This window comes from Pongo abelii, chromosome 19 (assembly GCF_028885655.2).
Source record: "Pongo abelii isolate AG06213 chromosome 19, NHGRI_mPonAbe1-v2.0_pri, whole genome shotgun sequence".
Lineage (NCBI taxonomy): Eukaryota > Metazoa > Chordata > Mammalia > Primates > Hominidae > Pongo > Pongo abelii.
The window spans coordinates 52,871,797-52,893,715 of record NC_072004.2 but is presented as its reverse complement, the minus strand read 5'-3'; the positions used below and the strand labels follow the sequence as shown (position 1 = coordinate 52,893,715).

At 42.2% G+C, this 21,919-nt stretch overlaps 3 protein-coding genes across 3 annotated transcripts in view; 1 reads left to right on the top strand and 2 right to left on the bottom strand.

Moving 5' to 3' along the window:
* LOC129051369 (TBC1 domain family member 3G-like) overlaps positions 1–835 on the bottom strand; it is a 38,897-nt gene extending 38,062 nt beyond the window's left edge. The window contains exon 1 of the mRNA XM_063718705.1: positions 754–835. The gene's annotated coding sequence lies outside the window, so the exon portion shown is untranslated. The remainder of the gene's footprint in view (positions 1–753) is intronic.
* GGNBP2 (gametogenetin binding protein 2) overlaps positions 1–21,919 on the top strand; it is a 141,419-nt gene that overhangs the window by 27,421 nt on the left and 92,079 nt on the right. The window lies entirely within an intron of this gene.
* Positions 842–21,919, bottom strand: part of MYO19 (myosin XIX) — a 67,686-nt gene continuing 46,608 nt past the window's right edge. The window contains exon 15 of the mRNA XM_063718713.1: positions 842–980. Within this exon, the coding sequence (XP_063574783.1) occupies positions 855–980 (126 nt within the window). The 3' untranslated portion in view covers positions 842–854. The remainder of the gene's footprint in view (positions 981–21,919) is intronic.

Sequence of the window (21,919 nt, the reverse complement as noted above, 5' to 3'; positions counted from 1 at the left end):
TATCAGGGAACATGATATTGCCTGAGATAGCTCTCTTCATAGAGAGGTATTCATCTGAGGGCTTTCATCTGCCAACACCCCCAGCAGACTGGGAAATGATTGCCTCAGTCCCAATATGGGGAAATCCCGATCTGACCATTGCATCAGTACACCTACTGAACCAGAATCTGCATTTTAACAACATCTCCATGTGATGTTTAGGCACATTAAAGTTTCAGAAGCATTGGTTTAAGGCTGATTCTCCAACTTCTGTGTGCATCAGAATCGCCTAGAGGGCTTAAGCCTCAGCTTTCTGAGCCCCAACCCTGGAGTTGCTCATTCTGTAGGTCTAGAGTAAAGTCCAAGGATGTGCATTTTTTAAAAATTCCTGGCCGGGCTCGGTGGCTCACGCTTTAATCCCAGCACTTTGGGAAGCCGAGGTAGGTGGATCACTTGAGATCAGGAGTTCGAGACAGCCTGGCCAACATGGTGAAACCCCGTCTCTACTAAAAATACAAAAATTCGCCGGGCGTGGTGCATACCTGTAATCCCAGCTACTTGGGAGGCTGAGGCAGGAGAATCACTTGAACCTGGGAGGCAGAGGTTGCAGTAAGCCAAGATCACACCATTGCACTCCAGCCTGGGTGACAGAACGAGACTCTGTCTCAAAAAAAAAAAAAAAAAAAAAAAAATCCCCAAGTGATACTGAGCTGCTGCTGGTTCACATGTTACACTTGAAGAATGACTGGCTCCAAATATACAGACATCTAATACCTTATAACCTGGAGGCAGGTGGCTACTGCAGCTGGTTCAGCTCCTCTACAACGCCATCAAGGACACAGGCTTTTCCTTTATGCTCTACCATCATTAGCATATTAGCCCTTTGTCTTTCTGCTGGTCATTTCTGGTTTCAAGATGGCTGCCATAGCTCCGGTTTTCACATCGTGGTCAAGGCATGAGGGACGGCAACAGGCGAGCACCAGCTGTGAATTATTTCTTTTCTGAAAAAATAAAAGTATTTTTGGAAGTCCCTCACTCCTGCAGGTTCTTTTTTTAATTTCATAAATCCATATCGTTTTAATTATTTCAGAAGCATGTGTGATATATTCACAAAGTTAATTTAGAGAGGACAAGACCAACCTATATCTTCACTAAAAACTTCTCAAAAACTCCGAAAAATACCCTTCACAACCGCCACTCATTCCTAGGAAAGGAAAGGAAATGAAATAAATCCAATCCCAAGTGAGGAATAATCAAATATGATTATTTATATGTGTATTTATATATAAATACATGTATTTCAGTAAAGGTGCCCAAATCTGACTAACTTCTCCTTCAACTCTATCATTTGAAAAGAAACCAGGTCAGCACGGTGGCTCACACCTGTAATCCCAGCACGTTGGGAGGCTGAGGTGGGTCAATCACCTGAGGTCAGGAGTTCGAGACCAGCCTGGCCAACATGGTGAAACCCCATCTCTACTAAAAATACAAAAAATTAGCCAAGCATGGTGCCACATGCCTGTAATCCCAGGTACTTGGGAGGCTGAGGCAGGAGAACTGCTTGAACCTAGGAGGTGGAGCTTGCAGTGAGCGGAGATCATGTCATTGCACTCCAGCTTGGGCAACAGAGTGAGAATCTGCCTCAAAAAAGAAAAAAAAGAAAGAAACCAAAAAAACATATCTCAATGGTTTTTTTGTTTGTTTTTGAGATGGAGTCTTGCTCTGTCGCCTAGGCTGGAGTGCAGTGGCACGATCTCAGCTCACTGCAAGCTCTGCCTCCTGGGTTCATGCCATTCTCCTGCCTCAGCCTCCTGAGTAGCTGGGACTACAGGTGCCCGCCACCATGCCTGGCTATTTTGTTTTTGTATTTTTAGTAGAGACAGGGTTTCACCATGTTAGCCAGGATCATCTCGATCTACTGACCTCATGATCCACCTGCCTCAGCCTCCCAAAGTGCTCTGATTACAGGTGTGAACCATCGTGCCAGGCCATCTCGATGGTTTTTTACAAGAATTTTTTGCTTAGGGTTTTGTTTTCTGCTATTTTTTTTTCTTAAAGGAACGAGGTTTCCAGGTTTATTTTTATATGTCACTGTCCAGAACAGAGTACACGACAACCCTCATTGCAAGGGAATCTGGGAAGATGAGGTCTAGTCTTCTGAACTTTATAGTAAGACATGGCAAGCGAGAAGAGAGTTGAGAATGGCTGCTAAGTTAACCACAAACATTTTATCTCAAGCTGTGGAGGTAATCAATACCAGAAACCTTTAAAAAAGAAGTTGGTTGTGGGGAGTGGGACTGTGTGTGGAAAGTGGAGGGGTGGGACACTGGTTTTTTCATAGCAATATCTTCTATACAATTTGATTTATTAGCATGTTCATTATAAAACCCACCACTCCACTCTTTCTCATACTCCACCTTAGCAAAGCTCGTTGGCTCAACCTTCAAAAGATTTCTAGGGCTGGTCACGGTGGCTCACGCCTATAATCCCAGCACTTTTGAAGGCCAAGGCAGGTGGATGAGGTCAGGAGTTTGAGACCAGCCTGGCCAACTGGTGAAACCCTGTCTCTACTAAAAATACAAAAGTTAGCTGGGCGTGGTGGCACGTGCCTGTAATCCCAGCTACTCGAGAGGCTAAGGTAGGAGAATCACTTGAACCCGGGAGGTGGAGGTTGCAGTGAGCCAAGATCTCACCACTGCACTCCAGCCTGGGTGGCTGAGTGAGACTCTGTCTAAAACTCTGTCTAAAAAAAAAAAAATTCTAGAATTTATAACGTCCTGTCATCTCCACTACCACCATCATCATCACTGCTTCTGTCCTTGGCCTGCTAGAATTCATAATTAACAGAGCAGTCAGTGCTCCTTTAAAAAATCTCTCTTCTGGGCTAGGCATGGTGGTTCATGCCTATATTCCCAGCATTTTGGGACTCTGAGGAAGGAGAATCACCGGAGGCCAGAAGTTCAAGATCAGCCTGGGCTACATGGCAAGACCACCCCCACCCACCACCACCCTGCATCTGTACAAAAAATAAGAAAAATGTAGCTGAGTGTGGTGGCATGCACTTTAGTCCCAGCTACTCAGGAGTCTGAGGCTGGAGGATTGCCTAAGACCAGGAGTTCAAGGCTCTGCAGTGAACTGTGAGCACAGCACTGCACTCCAGCCTGGAAAACAGAGACCCTGTCTCAAAAAACAAAAAAAGAAACAAAAACCCTTCTGTGCTCAAAACCCTCCAATTGCTTCCCCCTCTCGATAAGGTTAAAATAAAAATCTTTGCAGTGGCCTGCAAGTCCTCCCACATGACCTTCTGACTTCATTTTTTTTTTGAGATGGAGTTTCGCTCTTGTTGCCCAGGCTGGAGTGCAATGGCACAATCTTGGCTCACCGCAACCTCTGCCTCCCGGGTTCAAGCGATTGTCCTACCTCAGCCTCCCAAGTAGCTAGGATTACAGGCATGCGCCACCACGCCTGGCTAATTTTTTGTATTTTTAGTAGAAACGGGGTTTCTCCATGTTGGTCAGGCTGGTCTCGAACTCCTGACCTCAGGTGATCTGCCCGCCTCAGCCTCCCAAAGTGCTGGGATTACAGGCGTGAGCCACCGCGCCCGGCAATTTTTTTTTTTTATTTTTCATAGAGATGGGGGTGTCACTATGTTGCCCAGGCTCGTCCTGTACTCTTCGGTTGAAGCGATCCTCCTGCCTCAGCCTCCCCAAGTCGGCCTCCCAAAGTGCTGGGATTACAGGCATGAGCCACCGCACACTGCACCTGGCTCATAGATTTCTTTTTAAAGGTAAACATATGTATTAGAGTTCTTCAGAGATGCAGAACCAAAATAATGCAGAACCAATAGGATATGTATACAGCTGCATGTATACACCTGCATTCTATTGGTTCTTTATCTCCGAAGAAGAGATGTGAGACAGAGAGAGAGAGAGAGAGAGATTTTAAGGAAACAGTTCACATGATACTAGGGGCTGGTAAAACTGAAATATGTAGGGCAAGCAGCAGCCTGCAATTTCAGTGAAGAATTGGTGTTGCATTGCAGTCTTGAGTCCAAATTCCTGAGGGCAGCAGGCTGGGATCCAGGTAGGGATTCTATGTTGCAGTCCTGAGGAAAATTCTTCTTCAGAAAACCTCGGTGTTTGCCTTCACTTGCTTAGATAAAGCCCATTCACGTTACAGAGCGCAGCCTGCTGTCCTCCAAGCCCACTAACTGTAACTGTCACTCACACATGAAAAACACCTTCACAGCAATGTCTAGGCTGGCATTTGACCAACTGACTGGGTACCATACTACAGCTGGGTTCCAGGTTGACACATACAATTAATCCTCACAGCACAGAAAAGAAAAAGAAAGAAAGCTACACAATTCCTATTTTTTTTTTTTCTTTTTCGAGATGGAGTCACACTCTGTTGCCCAGGCTAGAGTGCAGTGGTGTGATCTTGGCTCACGGCAACCTCTGCCTCCCGGGTTCAAGCGATTCTCCTGCCTCAGCCTCCCGAGTAGCTGGGATTACAGGTACCCACCACAATGCCGGGCTAATTTTTTGTGTTTTTAATAGAGACAGGGTTTCGCCATGTTGCCCAGGCTGGTCTCAAACTCCTGACCTTAGGCAATCCACTTGCCTCGGCCTCCCAAAGTGCTGGGATTACAGGCATGATCCACCATGCCTGGCTAACTTTTTGTGTTAAAAACACAAAAACTAGTAAAAGTAGAGACGGGGTTTCACCATGTTGGCCAGGCTGGTCTCTAACTCCTGACCTCAAATGAACCACCCACCTTGGCCTCCCAAAGTGCTAGCATTACAGGCGTGAGCCACCACGCCTGGCCCACAATCTCTATTCTTGAGGGGTGATGGGAAAGACAGTAGGAAATACAGACGAATGTAACAAATGCCATGTTACAGAAGCACAAGGAAAGTTCTGTGGAAGGGTAGAGTTTTTGGTGGGGGGCCAGCTGGGAAGACTTCATAAGGAAGCGGTCTTTGAGTTTAGTCTTGCAGGATACACGGAATTTCGATAGGAGGAAAGGGCATTTTTCAGACTACTGAAACCTAGAGCCTGAAAATGCTTGGCACATTTGGTAAATGGCCAAAAGTCTTCAGGAAGCAAACTCTTGCTACCATAGCATCTGCTTCCTGTACCTCCAATTCAATGCTAACATTATGCTGCCTTGATTTGCTCATTATATTTATTTTCCCATGTATAAGTCTTCATTCTCCATTCTTGAGAACAGGCATATTACACTTCTTTTTTATCTGTAATAGTTCCCAGATCATAGAAAATACTTAAAATTGTATCTAACTAAAGTATGTGGCTGAGGTGAACTTGCCTGTCCACAGTCCTGTCTTCTGATATAACTTTTCTTTGCACACTGCTGTTCTTCTGGATAAGTCTGTGTGGTTTAAGTCTACTTGAGCCCTATCGTGGGATCAGGAGTGGGCACATGATACAGCTTTATCCAGTCGCTCTTAGAAATAGGGGCACGCTCTGCTATATAGTCTAGGCTCCTTCTGTGGCAAACAGTAGCAACCAATTCACACAGACTTAAGAAATAAAGGGGATTACTGCACAAAGAAATCAGAAATGACACAAACAAATGGAAAAACACTCCATGCTTATGGATAAGAATAATCAGTTTCGTGAAAATGGCCATACTGCCTAAAGCAATTTATAGATTCAATGCTATTCCCATTAAACTACCATTGACATTCCTCACAGAATTAGAAAAAACTATTTTAAAATTCATATGGGGCCGGGCGCAGTGGCTCACGCCTGTAATCCCAGCACTTTGGGAGGCCGAGGCAGGTGGATCACGAGGTTAGGAGATCGAGACCATCCTGGCTAACACGGTGAAACCCCGTCTCTACGAAAAATACAAAAAAATTAGTCTGGCGTGGTGGAGGGCGCCTGTAGTCCCAGCTACTCGAGAGGCTGAGGCAGGAGAATGGTGTGAGCCCAGGAGGTGGAGCTTGCAGTGAGCCGAGATTGCACCACTGCACTCCAGCCTGGGTGACAGAGTGAGACTCCGTTTCAAAAAATAAAATAAAATAAAATAAAATGAAATAAAATAAAATAAAATAAAATTCATATGGAACCAAAACAGAGCCTGAATAGCCAAGACAATCCTAAGCAAAAAGAACAAAGCTGGAGGCATTACACTATCTGAGTTCAAATTATATTACAAGGCCACAGTAACCAAAACAGCCTGCTACTGATACAAGAACAGACACATAGACTAATGGAATAGAACAGAGAACCCAGAAATAAGACCACATACCTACAATCATCTGATCTTTTTTTTTTTTTTTTGAGATGGAGTGTCAGTCACCTGGGCTGGAGTGCAGTGGCGCGATCTTGGCTCACTGCAACCTCTGCATCCCGGGTTCAAGCTATTCTCCTGTCTCAGCCTCCCAAATACCTGAGACTACAGGTGCGTGCCACTATGCAGGGCTAATTTTTTGTATTTTTAGTAGAGATGGGCTTTCACCATGTTAGCTGGGAGGGTCTCTATCTCCTGATCTCGTGATCCACCCACCTTGGCCTCCCAAAGTGCTGGGATTACAGGCATGAGCCACCATGCCTGGCCAACCATCTGATTTTTGACAAACCTGACCAAAACAAGCAATGAGGAAAGGATTCTCTATTTAATAAGTGGTGCTGGGAGAACTGGCTAGCCATATACAGAAAATTGAAACTGGAACCCTTCCTTACACCATATACAAAAATCAACTCAAGATATATTAGGTGGGGCATGGTGGCTGTAATCCCAGAACTTTGGGAGGCTGAGGCAGGTGGATCATTTGAGGTCAGGAGTTCGAGACCAGCCTGGCCAACATGGTAAAACCCTGTCTCTACTAAGAATATAGAAATTAGCTGGGTGTGGTGGCAGGTACCTGTAATCTCAGCTACTCAGGAGGCTAAGGCCGGAGAATCGCTTGAGCCTGTGAGGTAGAGGTTGTGGTAAACTGAGATTGCGCCACTGCACTCCAATCTGGGTGACAGAGTAAGACCCTGTCTCAAAAAATATATATATATATATTATATATATATGTAGATTAAAGACTTAAATGTTAAACCCCAAACTATAAATACCCTACAAAAGGGCTGGGCACGATGGCTCACACCTGTAATCTCAGAAGCGGGCAGATCACCTGAGGTTGGGACTTCTAGACCACCCTGGCCAACATGGTGAAACACCGTCCCTACTAAAAATACAAAATGAGCTGGCCATAGTGGCATGTGCCTGTAATCTCAGCTACTCAGGAGGCTGAGGCAGGAAAACTGCTTGAAACCGGGAGGTGGAGGTTGCAGTAAGCCAAGATGGCACCATTGCACTCAAGGCTGGGTGACAAGAGTGAAACTCCGTCTCAAAAACAAACAGAAAAACCCTAGAAGAAAATCTAGACAATACTGCTCAGGACATAGGCACAAGCAAAGATTTCATGATGAAGACACCAAAGGCAATTGCAACAAAAGCAAAAATTAACAGATGGGCTCTAATTAAAGAACTTCTGCACAGCAAAAGAAACTATCATCAGAGTGAACAGACAACCTACAGAACGGGAGAAGATTTTTGCAATCTATCCTTCTGACAAAGGTCTAACATCAAGCATCTATAAGGTACTTACACAAATTTACAAGATAAAAACAAACAACCCCATTAAAAAGTGGGCAAAGGACATGAACAGACACTTCTGACAAAGGTCTAACATCAAGCATCTATAAGGTACTTACACAAATTTACAAGATAAAAACAAACAACCCCATTAAAAAGTGGGCAAAGGACATGAACAGACACTTCTTGAAAGAAGACATACATGTGGCCAACAAACATGAGAAAAAGCTCAACATCACTGATCATTAGAGAAATGCAAATCAAAACCACGATGAGATACCATCTCACACCAGTCAGAATGGCTATTATTTGTTCGGTTGCATGCTCACTTTTTTGAGACAGAGTTTCACTGTTATTGTCCAGGCTGGAGTGCAATGGTGTGATCTTGGCTCACCACAACCTCCGCCTCCTGGATTGAAGTGATTCTCCTGCCTCAGCCTCCTAAGTAGCTGGGATTACAGGCATGCACCACCACGCCCAGCTAATTTTGTATTTCTAGTAGAGACGGGGTTTCTCCATGTTGGTCAGGCTAGTCTCGAACTCCCAACCTCAGGTGGTCTGCCTGCCTCAGCTTCCCAAAGTGCTGGGATTACAGACGTGAGCCACCACACTCAGCTGCAGAATGGCTATTATTAAAAAGTCAAAAAATAATGGATGCTGGGGAGGTTGTGGAAAAAGAGGATCACTTGTACAATGTTGCTGGGAGTATAAATTAGTTCAAACATTGTGGAAGACAGTGTGGTAATTCCCCAAAACCCTAGAGGCAGAAATACCACTTGACCCAGTAATTTCATTCCTGGGTATATATCCAAAGGAATATAAATCATTCTATTTCAAAGACACATGCACGTGTATGTTCATTGCAGCACTATTCACAATAGCAAAGACATGGAATCAACCCAAATGCCCATCAATGATAGACTGGATAAAGAAAATATGGTGGCCAGACACGGTGGCTCATGCCTGTAATCCCAACACCTTGGGAGGCTGAGGCGGGTGGATCACCTGAGGTCGCGAGTTCGAGACCAGCCTGACCAACATGGAGAAACCCCGTCTCTACTAAAAATACAAAATTAGCCAGGTGTGGTGGCACATGTCTGTAATCCCAGCTACTGGGGAGGCTGAGGCAGGGGAATCGCTTGAACCCAGGAGGTGGGGGTTGTGGTGAGCCAAGGTCATGTCATTGCATTCCAGCCTTGGCAACAAGAGTGAAACTCCGTCTCAAAAAAAAAAAAAAGGTTATATACACACCATGGAATACTACGCACCATAAAAAGGAATGAGATCATGTCCTTTGCAGGGACGTGGATGGAACTGGAGACCATTATCCTCAGCAAAATAATGCAGGGACAGAAACCCAAACACCACATGTTCTCACTTATAAGTGGGAGCTGAACAATGAGAACACATGGACCCATGGGGGGGAACAAGACACACTGGGACCTGTTGGAGGGTGGAGGGTGGGAGGAGGGAGAGCATCAGGAAGAATAGCTAATGGATGCTGGGCTTAATGCCTAGGCGATGGGATGATCTGTGCAGTAAACCAACATGGCACACATTTACCTGTGTAACAAACCTGCATATCCTGCACATGTACCCCTGAACTTAAAAGTTGGAAAAAAAGAAAGAGGATTTATGGGCTCATCCAATGGCGGAGGATGCACAAAATTGTTGGGCTCATTCACACACACACACACACACACAGTGAGGCATCTCTAGGCTAATATATGTCAGTTTCCAACACAGAAAAAAGACAGAATTTCTCTTTCCTCACTGCTATAAATGTAGATCCTAGGGAAAGACTCTGATTGGCCTGCATTGGTCATATGTCCCTGCCTCTCACCAATCATTGAGGCCAAAGTCGTAGGGCATTATGTTTGGCAATGCTGGAAATATGTCACCCTTTGTCCACTGTGATGGGAGTCCTGTGATTGCTGTCCACCCCAGAATCACATGGCTGGAGTGGAGAGGAAAAGAGGTGGAAGTAGATATTGGAGATAGTGGAAAGGGATGCCAGGCAGACAAAACAAATGTCTGTTACAAGTGCCAGGGAAGGGACTTAAGGAGTTTAGAGCAGAGAGAGAGAGTTCACTCTGAGGGTGCTCTGTGAGCAATTACTGGAAGAGGGACTTTGGACCTGAACATTACAAGATAGGATTTTAGGACACTGGGTGCAGTGGCTCATGTCTTCCAGTGCTTTGGGAGGCCAAGGCAGGAGGATTACTTGAGCTCAGGAGCTCAAGACTACATAGTGAGACCCGGTCTCTACAGGAAAAAAAAAATTAGTCAGGCATGGGGGCATATGCCTGTATGCTACTACTAGCTACTAAGGAGGCTGAAGTGGGAGGATCACTTGAGCCCAGGAGGCTGAGGCTGCAGTGAGTCGAGGTTGCACCACTGCACTCCTGTCTGGGCAATAGAGCAAGACCCTGTCTCAATAAACAAATAAATAAAAGCATGATGAGTATATACTAGACAATTTCGCTTATATAAAATCCTAGAAAGGGATTTTTTTAAATGAGCAGTGTGATTGCCTCTGAAAAGTTAGAACAGTGATTAAAAGGGGCATGAACAGATTTACTGTGTGATAGTAATGTTCCATATCTTGAGAGAGATTTGGGTTACACATGTGTAAACATTTGTTAAATCTCAAAGGATACACTTATAATTTGTGCGTTACTGATGTCAATTTAACCTTCCCACCTCACACATACAGAACTACAAGCAAATATTGAACTCTACTTAAGGGCAAAGTATAGCAAACGTCTGCCTCTTACTTTAAAAAAATACCAGAAATAAGATTGAAGAATAGATATATACATAGGTATTTGATGAAAGACATAAGGCAAAATGTTGACAATTGTAGAATCCAGATACTGGGTATATGAGTATTTACAGTTCTTTCAATTGTTCTGTATGTTTTAAAATCTCATTTAAAAAGGCTTTGGGAAGAGGCAAGTCAGGAGAAGGGGTGCAGGCCTGGTCAAGAATGGAAAAAAAAAAAACAAAACTCAGAATAGCCTTGATGTGAGGGCAGAAAGGAGTAGTCAGGATTTCCCAGGGGGAATGATGGCTCAGTTAGGGTTCTATAGCCCTTATGTGTAAGGAAGTCAGTCAGTATGTGTCCCAGAAGTTCTCCAGCCAACAATCACCCCCAGCCAGCTTGATCACCCCTATCGAATTGGACATCTAGGAAAGAATGGTTCTATCACATCTGCATCTCCTGATGGGGAGTGCCTCCTCCATCAGACCAGAGGTTCCTCCAGGGCAGGGACTTAGTCCCCCACATCACACTAGGAGTTTACTTTAAGCAGGACTGAGGTCTCCCCCATTACACTAGAAGCAAGCTTAGGATAAAGACTATGTCTTTCCCGTCAACTTCGGAGCTTCCTCAGGACAGGACTAATTCCATCATCAGAAGGCTCCTCTGGATGTATCTGCCATCTGGTAGGGGCTTCTCAGAGGGCTGGCAATAGTTTATCTGTGAGTCCCCCATGACTCCCACATGGACTCTGCAGGCTGAATGCACTTAGAGAGAGTGAGGGAAAAGGGATTGACAGTACCCAAACAGGAGCACTCTATCTTCAATCATCCCAGGAGCTGACACTTATATGGGTTTCACATTTAGCCAGGAAAAAGCAGCATTAATTCACTGTGGTGACTGAGATTTTACACATCCTAACATGAAGAAATTCTAACATGAGGTTCTCCCAGCAACTGTAGCTGGGCAACATAACCCCCAGGCACTTGCAGGAGGTCGCAGCATTCAACAGCTCACTGGGCAGGGGAGAGCACAGCTGCCTTCACACACCTGGGTCCACTGGAAGTGAGGATGGGTGGCACCCAGAGATCAGGGAATGGGAGACAGTGCTGAGGACCCAGGAGAAAATGCCTACCATCCCGGTTTTCCAGGTTTCTGTGTGAGGGATGGTTCAAGCAAAATAAAGTGAATCGTATGGAGACGTGTAAGCAGGAGATGAGAGAAGAAGAGCCAAAAGTGTGTTCTCTACTTTCCCACTTTAGAGCACACCATAGGATAAATAGTGCCTCCCTTCCATATCTTTCTTTCTCTCCCATCTCTCTCTCTCTCTCTCTTTCTCTCTCTCATATGCATACACAGATGCACAGCTTAAAGTATGACTCATGTTCACAAGAGTAAGTTCCTTAGCAACTGATGACACATTTCCAAGATGTTGGATGATTAAACACCTAGAGTTGACACCTGGCTGAGAAATGGAACAAACTTGGTTATTATACGGGATATGAGATATATTTATCTCCCACCCTTCAAGCCAGTTTCCCATGGGCCCCCCTTCTCACCAGACCCTTATAAGTTTGACTAACTTCCAGATTATCTTTAAGACTCAAGTCCTATCATGATAACACAGCTTGTTTTTATTATTCTGGGTAAGGTGGAGAGGGGGCCATCAAGCCAGGCCATGAGGATTAATCACTCATCTTTTCTGTCAGATTTTTTCAAAGGGTCATCGTATGTTCCTTCCAATGATTGTAGACTAGATAACTTAAAGGCTTTTTTTTTTTTTACCTAAAAACATCCAACTTCTGCTAAAAGAAACTTAAATACATCTCTTGGCTCAACCCAAGTAAGAGAAATATATAGTAATCCCACCTATCTCTCAAAATGTATTGAAACTAGGATGAGGAATAGTGCGCAGGAAGGCAATTCAACATGCAGGTGTTGGAGCAAGACAAGAACACCTACTTTCACCACTACTATTCATCATTGTACTACTAGAGCAATGAGACAAGAAAAATAGTCACCCAATTGGAAAGCATGAAGTAAAACAATCTCTATTCATAGAAGATATAATCCTATATATAAAAATCCCAAAGACTCTACAAGAGCATTATGAGAGTTAATAAAAGAATTTAAAATGTTGAAGGTATAAGATCAATATGCAAAAATCAGTTGTGTTTCTATACATCTGCAATGAAGACAGGGAAATTAAGAAGGCAATACCATTCACAATAGCATCTAAAACAATAACACTTCTAGGCATAAATTTAACCAAGGAGGTGAAAGACATCCACAGTGAACTCCAGAAAACATTGTTAAAAGAAATTAAAGAAGACCTAAATAAATAAATGGAAAAGCAACCCATGCTCATGGTTAGGAAGACAGTATTGTCAAATGGCCTACACTACTTGAAATGATCTTCAGATTCAATACCATCCCTATCAAAAACATCCAACAGACATCTTTTCTTTATTACTATTTTTTGCAGAAATGAAAAAGCCAATCCTCAAATTCACATGGAATTGCAAGGGACCTTGAATAGACAAAATAATATTGATGGAAAACAAAATAGCAAGGGTTGCACTTTCCAATCTCAAAACTTACTGCAAAGCTACAGTAATCAAAAGAATGTGGTACTGGTATACGGATTGTCATATAGGCCCATGGAATAGAACTGAAAGTCCAGAAAATAAACTCATATTTCTATGGCCAATTGATTTTTTTACAAGGGTGCCAAGTCTTTTCAATAAAGAAAAAAGAGTCTCTTTAACAAGTGGTGCTAGAACAACTGGATTTCCACATGCAAAAGAAAAGTTGGACCCCTATCTCATAGAACATACAAAAATTAACTCTTAAGTAGATCAAGAACTTAAATATAATAAAAATATAAAATTCTTGGAAGAAAACATAATGAAAAACCTTGGACTTGGCAATGGATTCACGGGTATGATACCAAAAGCATAAGCAATAGAAGAAAAAAATATATACATTGGACTTCATCAAAGTTAAAAATAGTTGTGCATTAAAAGACATTATCAAGAAAGTGAAGACAATCTACTAAATGTAAGAAAATATTTGCATATCATTTGATAAAGGCTTGCTATCCAGAATACATAAAGAATTCCTACACTCAATAATAAAAAGCCAAATGATCCAATTTAAAAATGGACAAAATATTTGAAGAGACTTTTCTCTAGAGAGCATACACAAATAACCAATAAGGACATGAAAATATGCTCAGTATCACTAGTCATCAGGCAAATGCAAATTGAAACCACAGTAATGTACCACTGTACACATATCACGATGGCAATAATAAAAAATAGTAGTGGAAAATAGCAAGTGTGGTTGAAAATGTGGAGCAATCGGAACTCTCATGCATTGTTGGAAGGAATGTGAAGTGGTGCAAACTTTGCAGCTAACACTATACTGTTTCCTCAGAAAAGCTAAACACAAAATAACCATACAATCCAACAACTTCACTACTAGGTATACACCCAAAAGATGGAAACAACCTAAGTCTATCAACAGATAAATAGATAAGCAAAATGTGGTATAAACAGGCAATGTTAATATGACTCATCCATAAAAGGAAATGAAGTTCTGGTATATACTACAACAAGGATCAACCTTGGAAAAATTACTCTAAGTGAAATAAGCCAGACACAAAAGAATAAATACTATATGGTTCCATTTATTTGAAATATCTATAATAGGTAAATTTGCAGGACAAAAAGTAGATCAGAGGTTGCCAAGGGCTGAGTGAAGGAGAAAATGAGAAGTCATTGCCTAATGGTAGAGAGTTTCTGTTGGGATGTTGGTTATAGATAGTGATACTTGCACAACACTGTGAATGTAATTGATGCCACTAAATCATACACTTAAAATGGTTGAAGTCACAAATTTTAAATTTTTGCCACAGTTACTATATGTTGCCACACACAAAAAAATGTAGTGACAAGCATTCCCTATAGATAGTTGCTGATATCAGTGCTTCCACTGATAGGAATATTAAACCCAAGAGCGGTGGTAAGGTAAAGAAACTGAGCCAGGGCTCCCACCTTACTCTGGGTTCTCAAAAAGGTTAAATTGGTTCCAGAACAATAACATTCCCCTGGTTCCCGAAGAAGCAAATAAGTCTTCTCTGGAAAAAAGCATCTATAATTTAGGTTCCTCACATTCCCACACATCACGTGCACCGAAACATGAATGCGCAATCTAAGATTACAACTGTATAGGGAAATAAACCACTATGAGTGAGAATCAGCAGAGGCAACCAACAATAAATTCAGGCTCTCAAGGGCTTCAAGTATTGGAGTTAATTATAGAATACAAGCTTCATAACGGCACACATTTTTATGTTTTGTTTATTGCTGATTATCAATCTCTATAACAGTAATTGGTATATAATAGGCACTAAACAAACATTTGATGAATATTCAGACATAAAAATCAAATATGTATAAAATATTTAAAGAAATTTGAAAATCAGAATAATGAGGAAACAGTAATGGACCATAAAAATTACTGGAAATATTTATAAGAAGAACCAAATAGGAGCAAGGCATGGTGGCTTACACCTGTAATCCCAACACTCCGGGGGACGAAGGTGGGAAGATCTCTTGAGGCCAGCAGTTCAAGACCAGCCTGGGCAACAGAGCAAGACCCTGTCTCTAAAAAAGAACTAAATAGTACTTTTAGAAATGAAGGGGATATAATAAATTAGACACAGCTGAAGAGATAATTTAGTAGACTGGGCAATTAGTCTGAGGAAATTATTCAGAGAGATAAGATGCTGTAAAATAATGAAAGAGAGATTAAGAGATATGGAAGATAGAATCAAAAGAGATCTAGCATGCATTTATCAGAGACCCAGATGGAAAGAACAGAGTATCAAAGAAAAGGCCCAGATGGAGAGAATAGAAAGAATCAAAGAAAGAAAATATATGAATAAAAATGACTGAAATTTTTCCACAAGTGATAGAAGAAATGTATCCAAAGTATAGGAAGCACCATATATATCATGTAGAATTTTTTTAAAAATTTGTATTTACACACATCATTGTGAAATTACAGGATACCAGAATGGTGTCCAGAGAGAAAAGAAATCAGATTCAAGAGCCAGAGAAAAAAGACAAATCATATATAACAGAGCTAGAGTTAGGCTGACAGTGGACTTCTCATAAACAACAGAAACCAGATGACAGTGGAGTGTCTTTAAAATGTTAAAAAAAAAAAATCATCAATATAGAAATGTGTATCCTGCAAAACTGTCTTTCAAAAGCAAACGTGCAATAAATATATATGTAGATAAACAAAATCTGAAATAATTTACCACCAACAGAACTTCACCAAATGGACTTCTCAAAGATCTACTTCCGGAAAAAAGAAAATGATTCCAGAAGGAAAACCTCAAATGCATAGTAGAAAGGGGAGCAAAGAAATTGGCAAAGATAAACATTAGTAAATAAATCGGTAAATTAAAACATTGTCTGTTAGGAGTAATTACTATTATAATGTCCAATGTTGAGATTAAAACAAAAGACAGACCAAAAGGACTGAAAAAAATAGCAATTCTCTTCTGTCGGCTGTCTGAAGTGAAGAAGGTCAAAAACATTGCTGTGTATGTAGCTGAAACTTCAGAAGTTGAGAAAAACATCAGTTTGAGTGACTAACTCTGAGCCTGTTTCTCTGTGAGGGAGCCCATAATGGACATTATATTCATATCTCTTCACTGGACTGTGGTGAAGTTCGCCTTTAAAAATTTCAGCTTCTAGATGGGCCTCTTGCTCCACTCAAAATTCCTGACTTAAGACATCATCTGAATATGTTTAATAATAAATCTAATTGTGTATATTGGCCCTCTATACTGACCACTTTTGCATTGTGCTTTTTATTGATACATGTGTTTTACTTCCAAACCTTCCTTTTTGAAAATTAACAAAAATTTAACCTTTTAAAGTACTTTAAATATAATAAAAGTATATATACTTCTATGAGGTGATATACATGCTATGTACTCCTAACCAAAGTGTGGTCTACTGACCACCCACATCACATTCACCTGGGTCACTTGTTAAAAACACCACTATATCCCTGATAAATCAGAATCTCTGCAGTTGGGAACCAGCAACAAGCATGTTAAAAAAAAAAAAAAAAAACAACTCCTTCAATTATGCTTCCAGCTAAAAAATTTGAGACCCATAACCATAGGTGATAAAGGAGAGAATACCATTAGGAGTAGAGAAGAGACAGTAAAGAGGTGAAATTAGTCCTTGAGAGGCAGCTTTGGGTACACATCTGTCACCACCAGAGCTGTTAAAGACTTGGTGGAGATCTCACTACGAAATGAGCTCACCTGTTCTTAGTGCCACTTCTCTCCCTACCCATCTCAAACCCCTTTCCCCAACGCACACACACACACACAAATGTATAATTTATTCTGCAATGTTAAGAGAAGACCAAAACTATAAGAAAGCAAACAACTATTCATAGACAGCACCTGCAAAATGAATAACAACAATAGCCACATTGGGGGAAGGGGTGTAGATTGTGTAAGTCCTTGGATTTTATTCTTAAGTAAGATAAAAGTTATTGGTTAGTTTTGAAGAGGTAAAATGTGAACCATCTTATGTATTTATAGAACCACTTTGGGGACAAGGAGAGAAGCAGAAATCAGTTAGGAGGCTAATGAAATCACCAGGTGAGAGGTGATGGTGGATGCACCCAGGATGCAGCAGTGGAAGTGGTAAGAAGTAGGCAGATTCTGAACATGTTTTGTAAATAAAGACAATACGACTTTTTAACAGAATCAAACTAGTGTGTGTGAGAAGGAGAGGAGTTGAGGATGACATCAAGAATTTTAGCCTGAGCAAAGGATGGATGGAATTGACACAGAGATGGGAAAGACTGTGGGAGAAGCGTGGTTAGAAGAGGGAATATCAAGAGTTTCTTTAGGGATGTGTTAAGTTCGATTTAAGATGTCTAAGAGGAGATGCTGGGTAGGCAGCATCTGGTATACAAGAGTAGGCAGCTGGGGATATGAGTGAGTCTGGAGTCAGGTATGTGTCAGAGATTATAGATAAAGGAATGTTAAGATACCTGTCCAAGGTCACACAGTGAGAAAGTGGCAGAACCCAGAACTCAGTCTTGCAGCATCTGACATCAAGGCCTGGGTTCTTAACCTCTATGTTATGCTGCTTCTCCAGGAACCCAAGGTGAACCAAGACCTAGTTTCTGAGAGAAGAGAACAGAGTTGAAGTTTTCAAACTGCAGACCTATGGCCTCGGTGACTATAATTCTTCCTGTCCCAACCTGAGTAGTTTCTAGGTTACGACTTTGTCTTTACTCCCTTTCAGCGTGTACTTGCCTTTTGAAGAAATCATTTCCCAGGAAATGGGCACCCCATGTATTTCTGTGCATGTGGATAGAGTGGGAGGAAGGGAGAATTGTTGAGTTGTTGAGGGCTTTTTTCCCCTTTCTTTCTCTTCTCCTTTTTTTTTTTTTTTTTTGGAAGCTGTCCAGGGGCTGTGTTGTTGCTGCTGGTGGTGGCAGCAACTGCTACAATCAGAGCTTTTTTGAACCAAAGAACTAATTTACTGCATGAATGACTTTAGCTCAAAAGAAGAAATAAGGATGATCAGGAGTCCTAAGGGAAACGAATAATAGGGTAATTTACATGGGGAGATGAGGGAGGTGGGAGGAACACACAGGGTAATTCTTTTGCTAATCTTTATTTTATATTTTTGCCTTTTCTCCCTCTGCCTCTCTAGGGGCAGATCCTCAGCTCTGAGATGCTTCTGGCCATCCCCAGGATTGATACCTGGAAAGGATGACAGGGCAAGGGAGATGGGGCTGCTTAGAGTAGAGAAGAGAAGGTCAAAAGGCAGTTTCATGTCCATTTTCTAAAGCCAGCTTCTACCAGGGAGATGGTCTGTGAGAGGCCACCATTAAGCCTTGGGACAGGTGAGGGATTGCAAAGGACAGTATCATGTGCTCAACTGAGTGCCATATACACCTGTACCACCAGGTTGGGATGGCCCCAAACTAAGAGTTCACTATTACCCCCTTTCTTAATTTCCCAGCACAGAGAGAATCAAGAATAGCAGGACTCTTGGAGAGAATTTAGTCCAAGGCCTATATATTCCATGACAAGGAAACCCCAAAGGCCTGGATTCTAGATCTTACTCCAGCACATACTAGCTATTTGACCTTGGTCAGACCCTGAAACCCAGAGTTTCCTCATATATACAATCAAAATTGTCATTTTCTTCACTGAGTAATGAGGATCAAAAGGCCAGGCACTATGGCTCATGCCTGTAATCCCAGCACTTTCAGAGGCTGAAGCAGGTAAATTACTTGAGGTCAGGAGTTTGAGACCAGCCTGGCCAACATGGTGAAACCCTGTCTCTACTGAAAATACAAAAATTAGCTGGGCTTGGTGGTGGGCACCTGTAATCCCAGTTACTCAGGAGGCTGAGGCAGGAGAATCACTTGAACCCAGGAAGCGGAGGTTGCAGTGAGCTGAGATTGTGCCAGGACACCCCAGCCTGAGTGACACAGTAAGACTCTGCCTCAAAACAAACAAAGAAAAAAACAAACAAAAAAACAATGTCTGACAAAGCACTTTGTAAACTGCAAAGCACCCGGTAAAGGTGAGTTATTGTTATTGATACTTGTCAATGAAGGAAACTGAGTCCCAGAGGCATTATGTGACTCATCCAAAGTCACATTGCAAATAAATGCAGAATAAAGACTTGAACCTAAGCCTCCAGTGTTTCTTCCACAGGAGAAGTAGTGTGGCATTATGGTTAAGGGTATAGCCCTTAGAGCTGTGAAAGAAGAAATTAGTCATAACTGTTGTCATGAATCAAGGCAGGCTTGATTCGAGGCTATTGTAATTGGTATAGGGATGACTGCCATGGAGTTTTGCAGTAGAGGAGTGAGATAGGGCTCAACTTCCAATACAACATGAAAAAGTGGGAATTTATAGCCAAAGAGTGGGATGGAGAGGGGGTGACTGATGGGTGAAAAATCACTAAGAGACATTTCAAGGGGAAAGAGGGATTTCTGGCTAAACCAACCTAACCAGATTTTTGCTTGAGGCAGGCCAGAATGACCAGATATCACCTGGGGAATGGTAGAGGATGAGGAATTTGCTCAGATATTGAAGGTGGAGGATCTTGCTAAACCAACTTAGCAGGATTCTTGCTAAAATCAGGCAATGCAAAGACAAAACCAAAGTCCAAAAGTCAAGGCCTGGTTGGGAAGAGGACTCAGGGGAGCCTGACTTAAGTTTGTTCAAGGAGGGGCTCTTCATCAGAGCCAGGCTACCTGGTTCACCGTTTGCCAACCATGGGACTTTGGGTAAGTTGGTTAACAAAGCTGTCTTCAATCTACTTCATAGAGTTGTTGTGTGAGTTATATGCATACATGTAAAGTATACATGGCTACATATATACACGACTATAAGTATATATGCTCAGCATTTAGAATAATGCCTGCAAATGATGTCTAATAAATGCTAGATGTTGCTATTATTCAGGAAAATGGACTAAACCCAGGGAGCTTCAAAGCATGTGGAGATTCTCCCCTTATAGATTCTCTCAAAGACCAAGAAAAGAAATGAGAGTCAGATGCCACAGCAGGAGTTGAGGTTCAGCTGACATGGAGCTTCACGTACGGTAAAGCCAAAGTATCTTGCCTTGTAGTCAGGAGTCCTAAGTTCTTGTCCCAGCTCTGCCACCTAAGGCAGACCCTGGACAAGAGTGTGTCTAAGGCTCAGGTGCCTTGTCTATAAAATCAATCTAACAATCATTTCTCAACCTGTCCATACTGCAGGGCTTTGGTTAGATCCAAGTCAAAAACTCATGAACTGTAAGGTTCTGTGAACATATTAATATGATTTTTGGCAGTACAGCTCTCTGAAACACATTTTACAGGTGTGTGCATTGGGGATCAGGGGGTGACTGGGAAAAGTACAGCATTTTCTGCCTCTGGAAAGCATGAACAATAGCCAGCCTCTGGAGTGTGTCGGGTTGCCGTTCCTTCTGACAGTGAAAGATGCTCAGGGTCTTTTGTGCACAATCCTAGCCAGGTACCACCCAAGAATAGACATGAGGGGGGTGGAACAGGACAAATTAGTTGCATACTTTACACCATCCCCTAGGCCCTACAGTGCTCCTACAGGTGAGACCAGGCTAATTGCATATATTTACATCTTTCAAAGCCCTCTGTCAGACACTCCCTTCAGAAAAACTGCCTAGAGTTTTCCAGCTGATGATCCTCTTATCCTTCCCAGGATGCTTTTGTTCCTTGCATAAATGGTTAACTCTCAATTAAATGGAGCAATGGAACATAGAGGAGTGGAGGGAAGCCACAGATAGCCCTGAGTCACAAATAAAACAAGACTGCAGTAACCTTTCATTATATGTTATCAGATTACTGTGGGGAAGAAGAGCTCTAGACCTGGGGGTGCTCACTTCTCAGAAGGAGTTTGGAAATTGGGCCAGGGATGATGGGTATAATTACACAAAGGAATTAACCTTGGGGTCAGGAAGCTAGGGGTGGAGATAGAAAAGGGGAGAGAAGTTGTTCCAGTTGTGAAGCAAGTAGGAGTGTATCCGACCCTCTGACATGGAATCAAAGACATTTGCTCTTCACAAAGCAGGTTTCAATATACACTAATCACCTCTGCTAAGCCTCTTTGGGGGAGGTGAGCACATCTCAGCCTCTAAAATATTTTAGCCACAGGTAATGCATTCATTAACCATCATATAATGATAATACCAATGGTTTTGTTACTACATGTAGCACACTATATTGCAATTTGTTACCCTTACAGGTCCCGCACCAGATTAGAAACTCTTTGAGGGAAGGGATTGTGTCAAATTCACTTTACACCCCTTGTGTCCAGAGCCTCACATACCATAGCTGCTTAGCAAAACTGTGTGGGGCAAATATTTGTTGAATTTAGAGAGTTGAATGTGTCATTAGAATGCAGCTTACTGCCTTTTCCAGAAGTAGGGAGTAGCAGGAGGTTTACCCCATAAATCAGTCTCTGTCTTATGTGCTGAATGGATCAGGGGAGACCCTAGAAGCCATCAGCAGATTGGAAGGAAGGAGCCTAAACTTCAAGACTGGACTCAGAGCTGAGTTCTGAATGCTAACAGTGACCATGACTTACTGAATCAAGATTTTTTGGGGGGATAGGAAAGGAAAACCCAAGGAATACTTCAAAACCACATGCTTCCTAAATCCCCATGTAAGCACCACCAGTCTGACCTAGATACTGGCACCATCATTCTTGGAGGCAGAAGCATGGACAAACTAACTGACTTACTTCCTTGGTCATGAAATTCAACCTTGGCCACAGTTTTATGTACACTGACCTTCTCTGTCCAAAACCTCTTTGTTCATCCACCATAATTAAGCAGCCACAAATGCTGCATAAAGAGCCAGTTACTACCACAAACACAAGATCAGAAGTTATTCTCTGTTACCTGTACATAAATGTTCCTACTTAATGTGTAACAGTACCTATTCCATGACTGAATGGGCTATAGGTT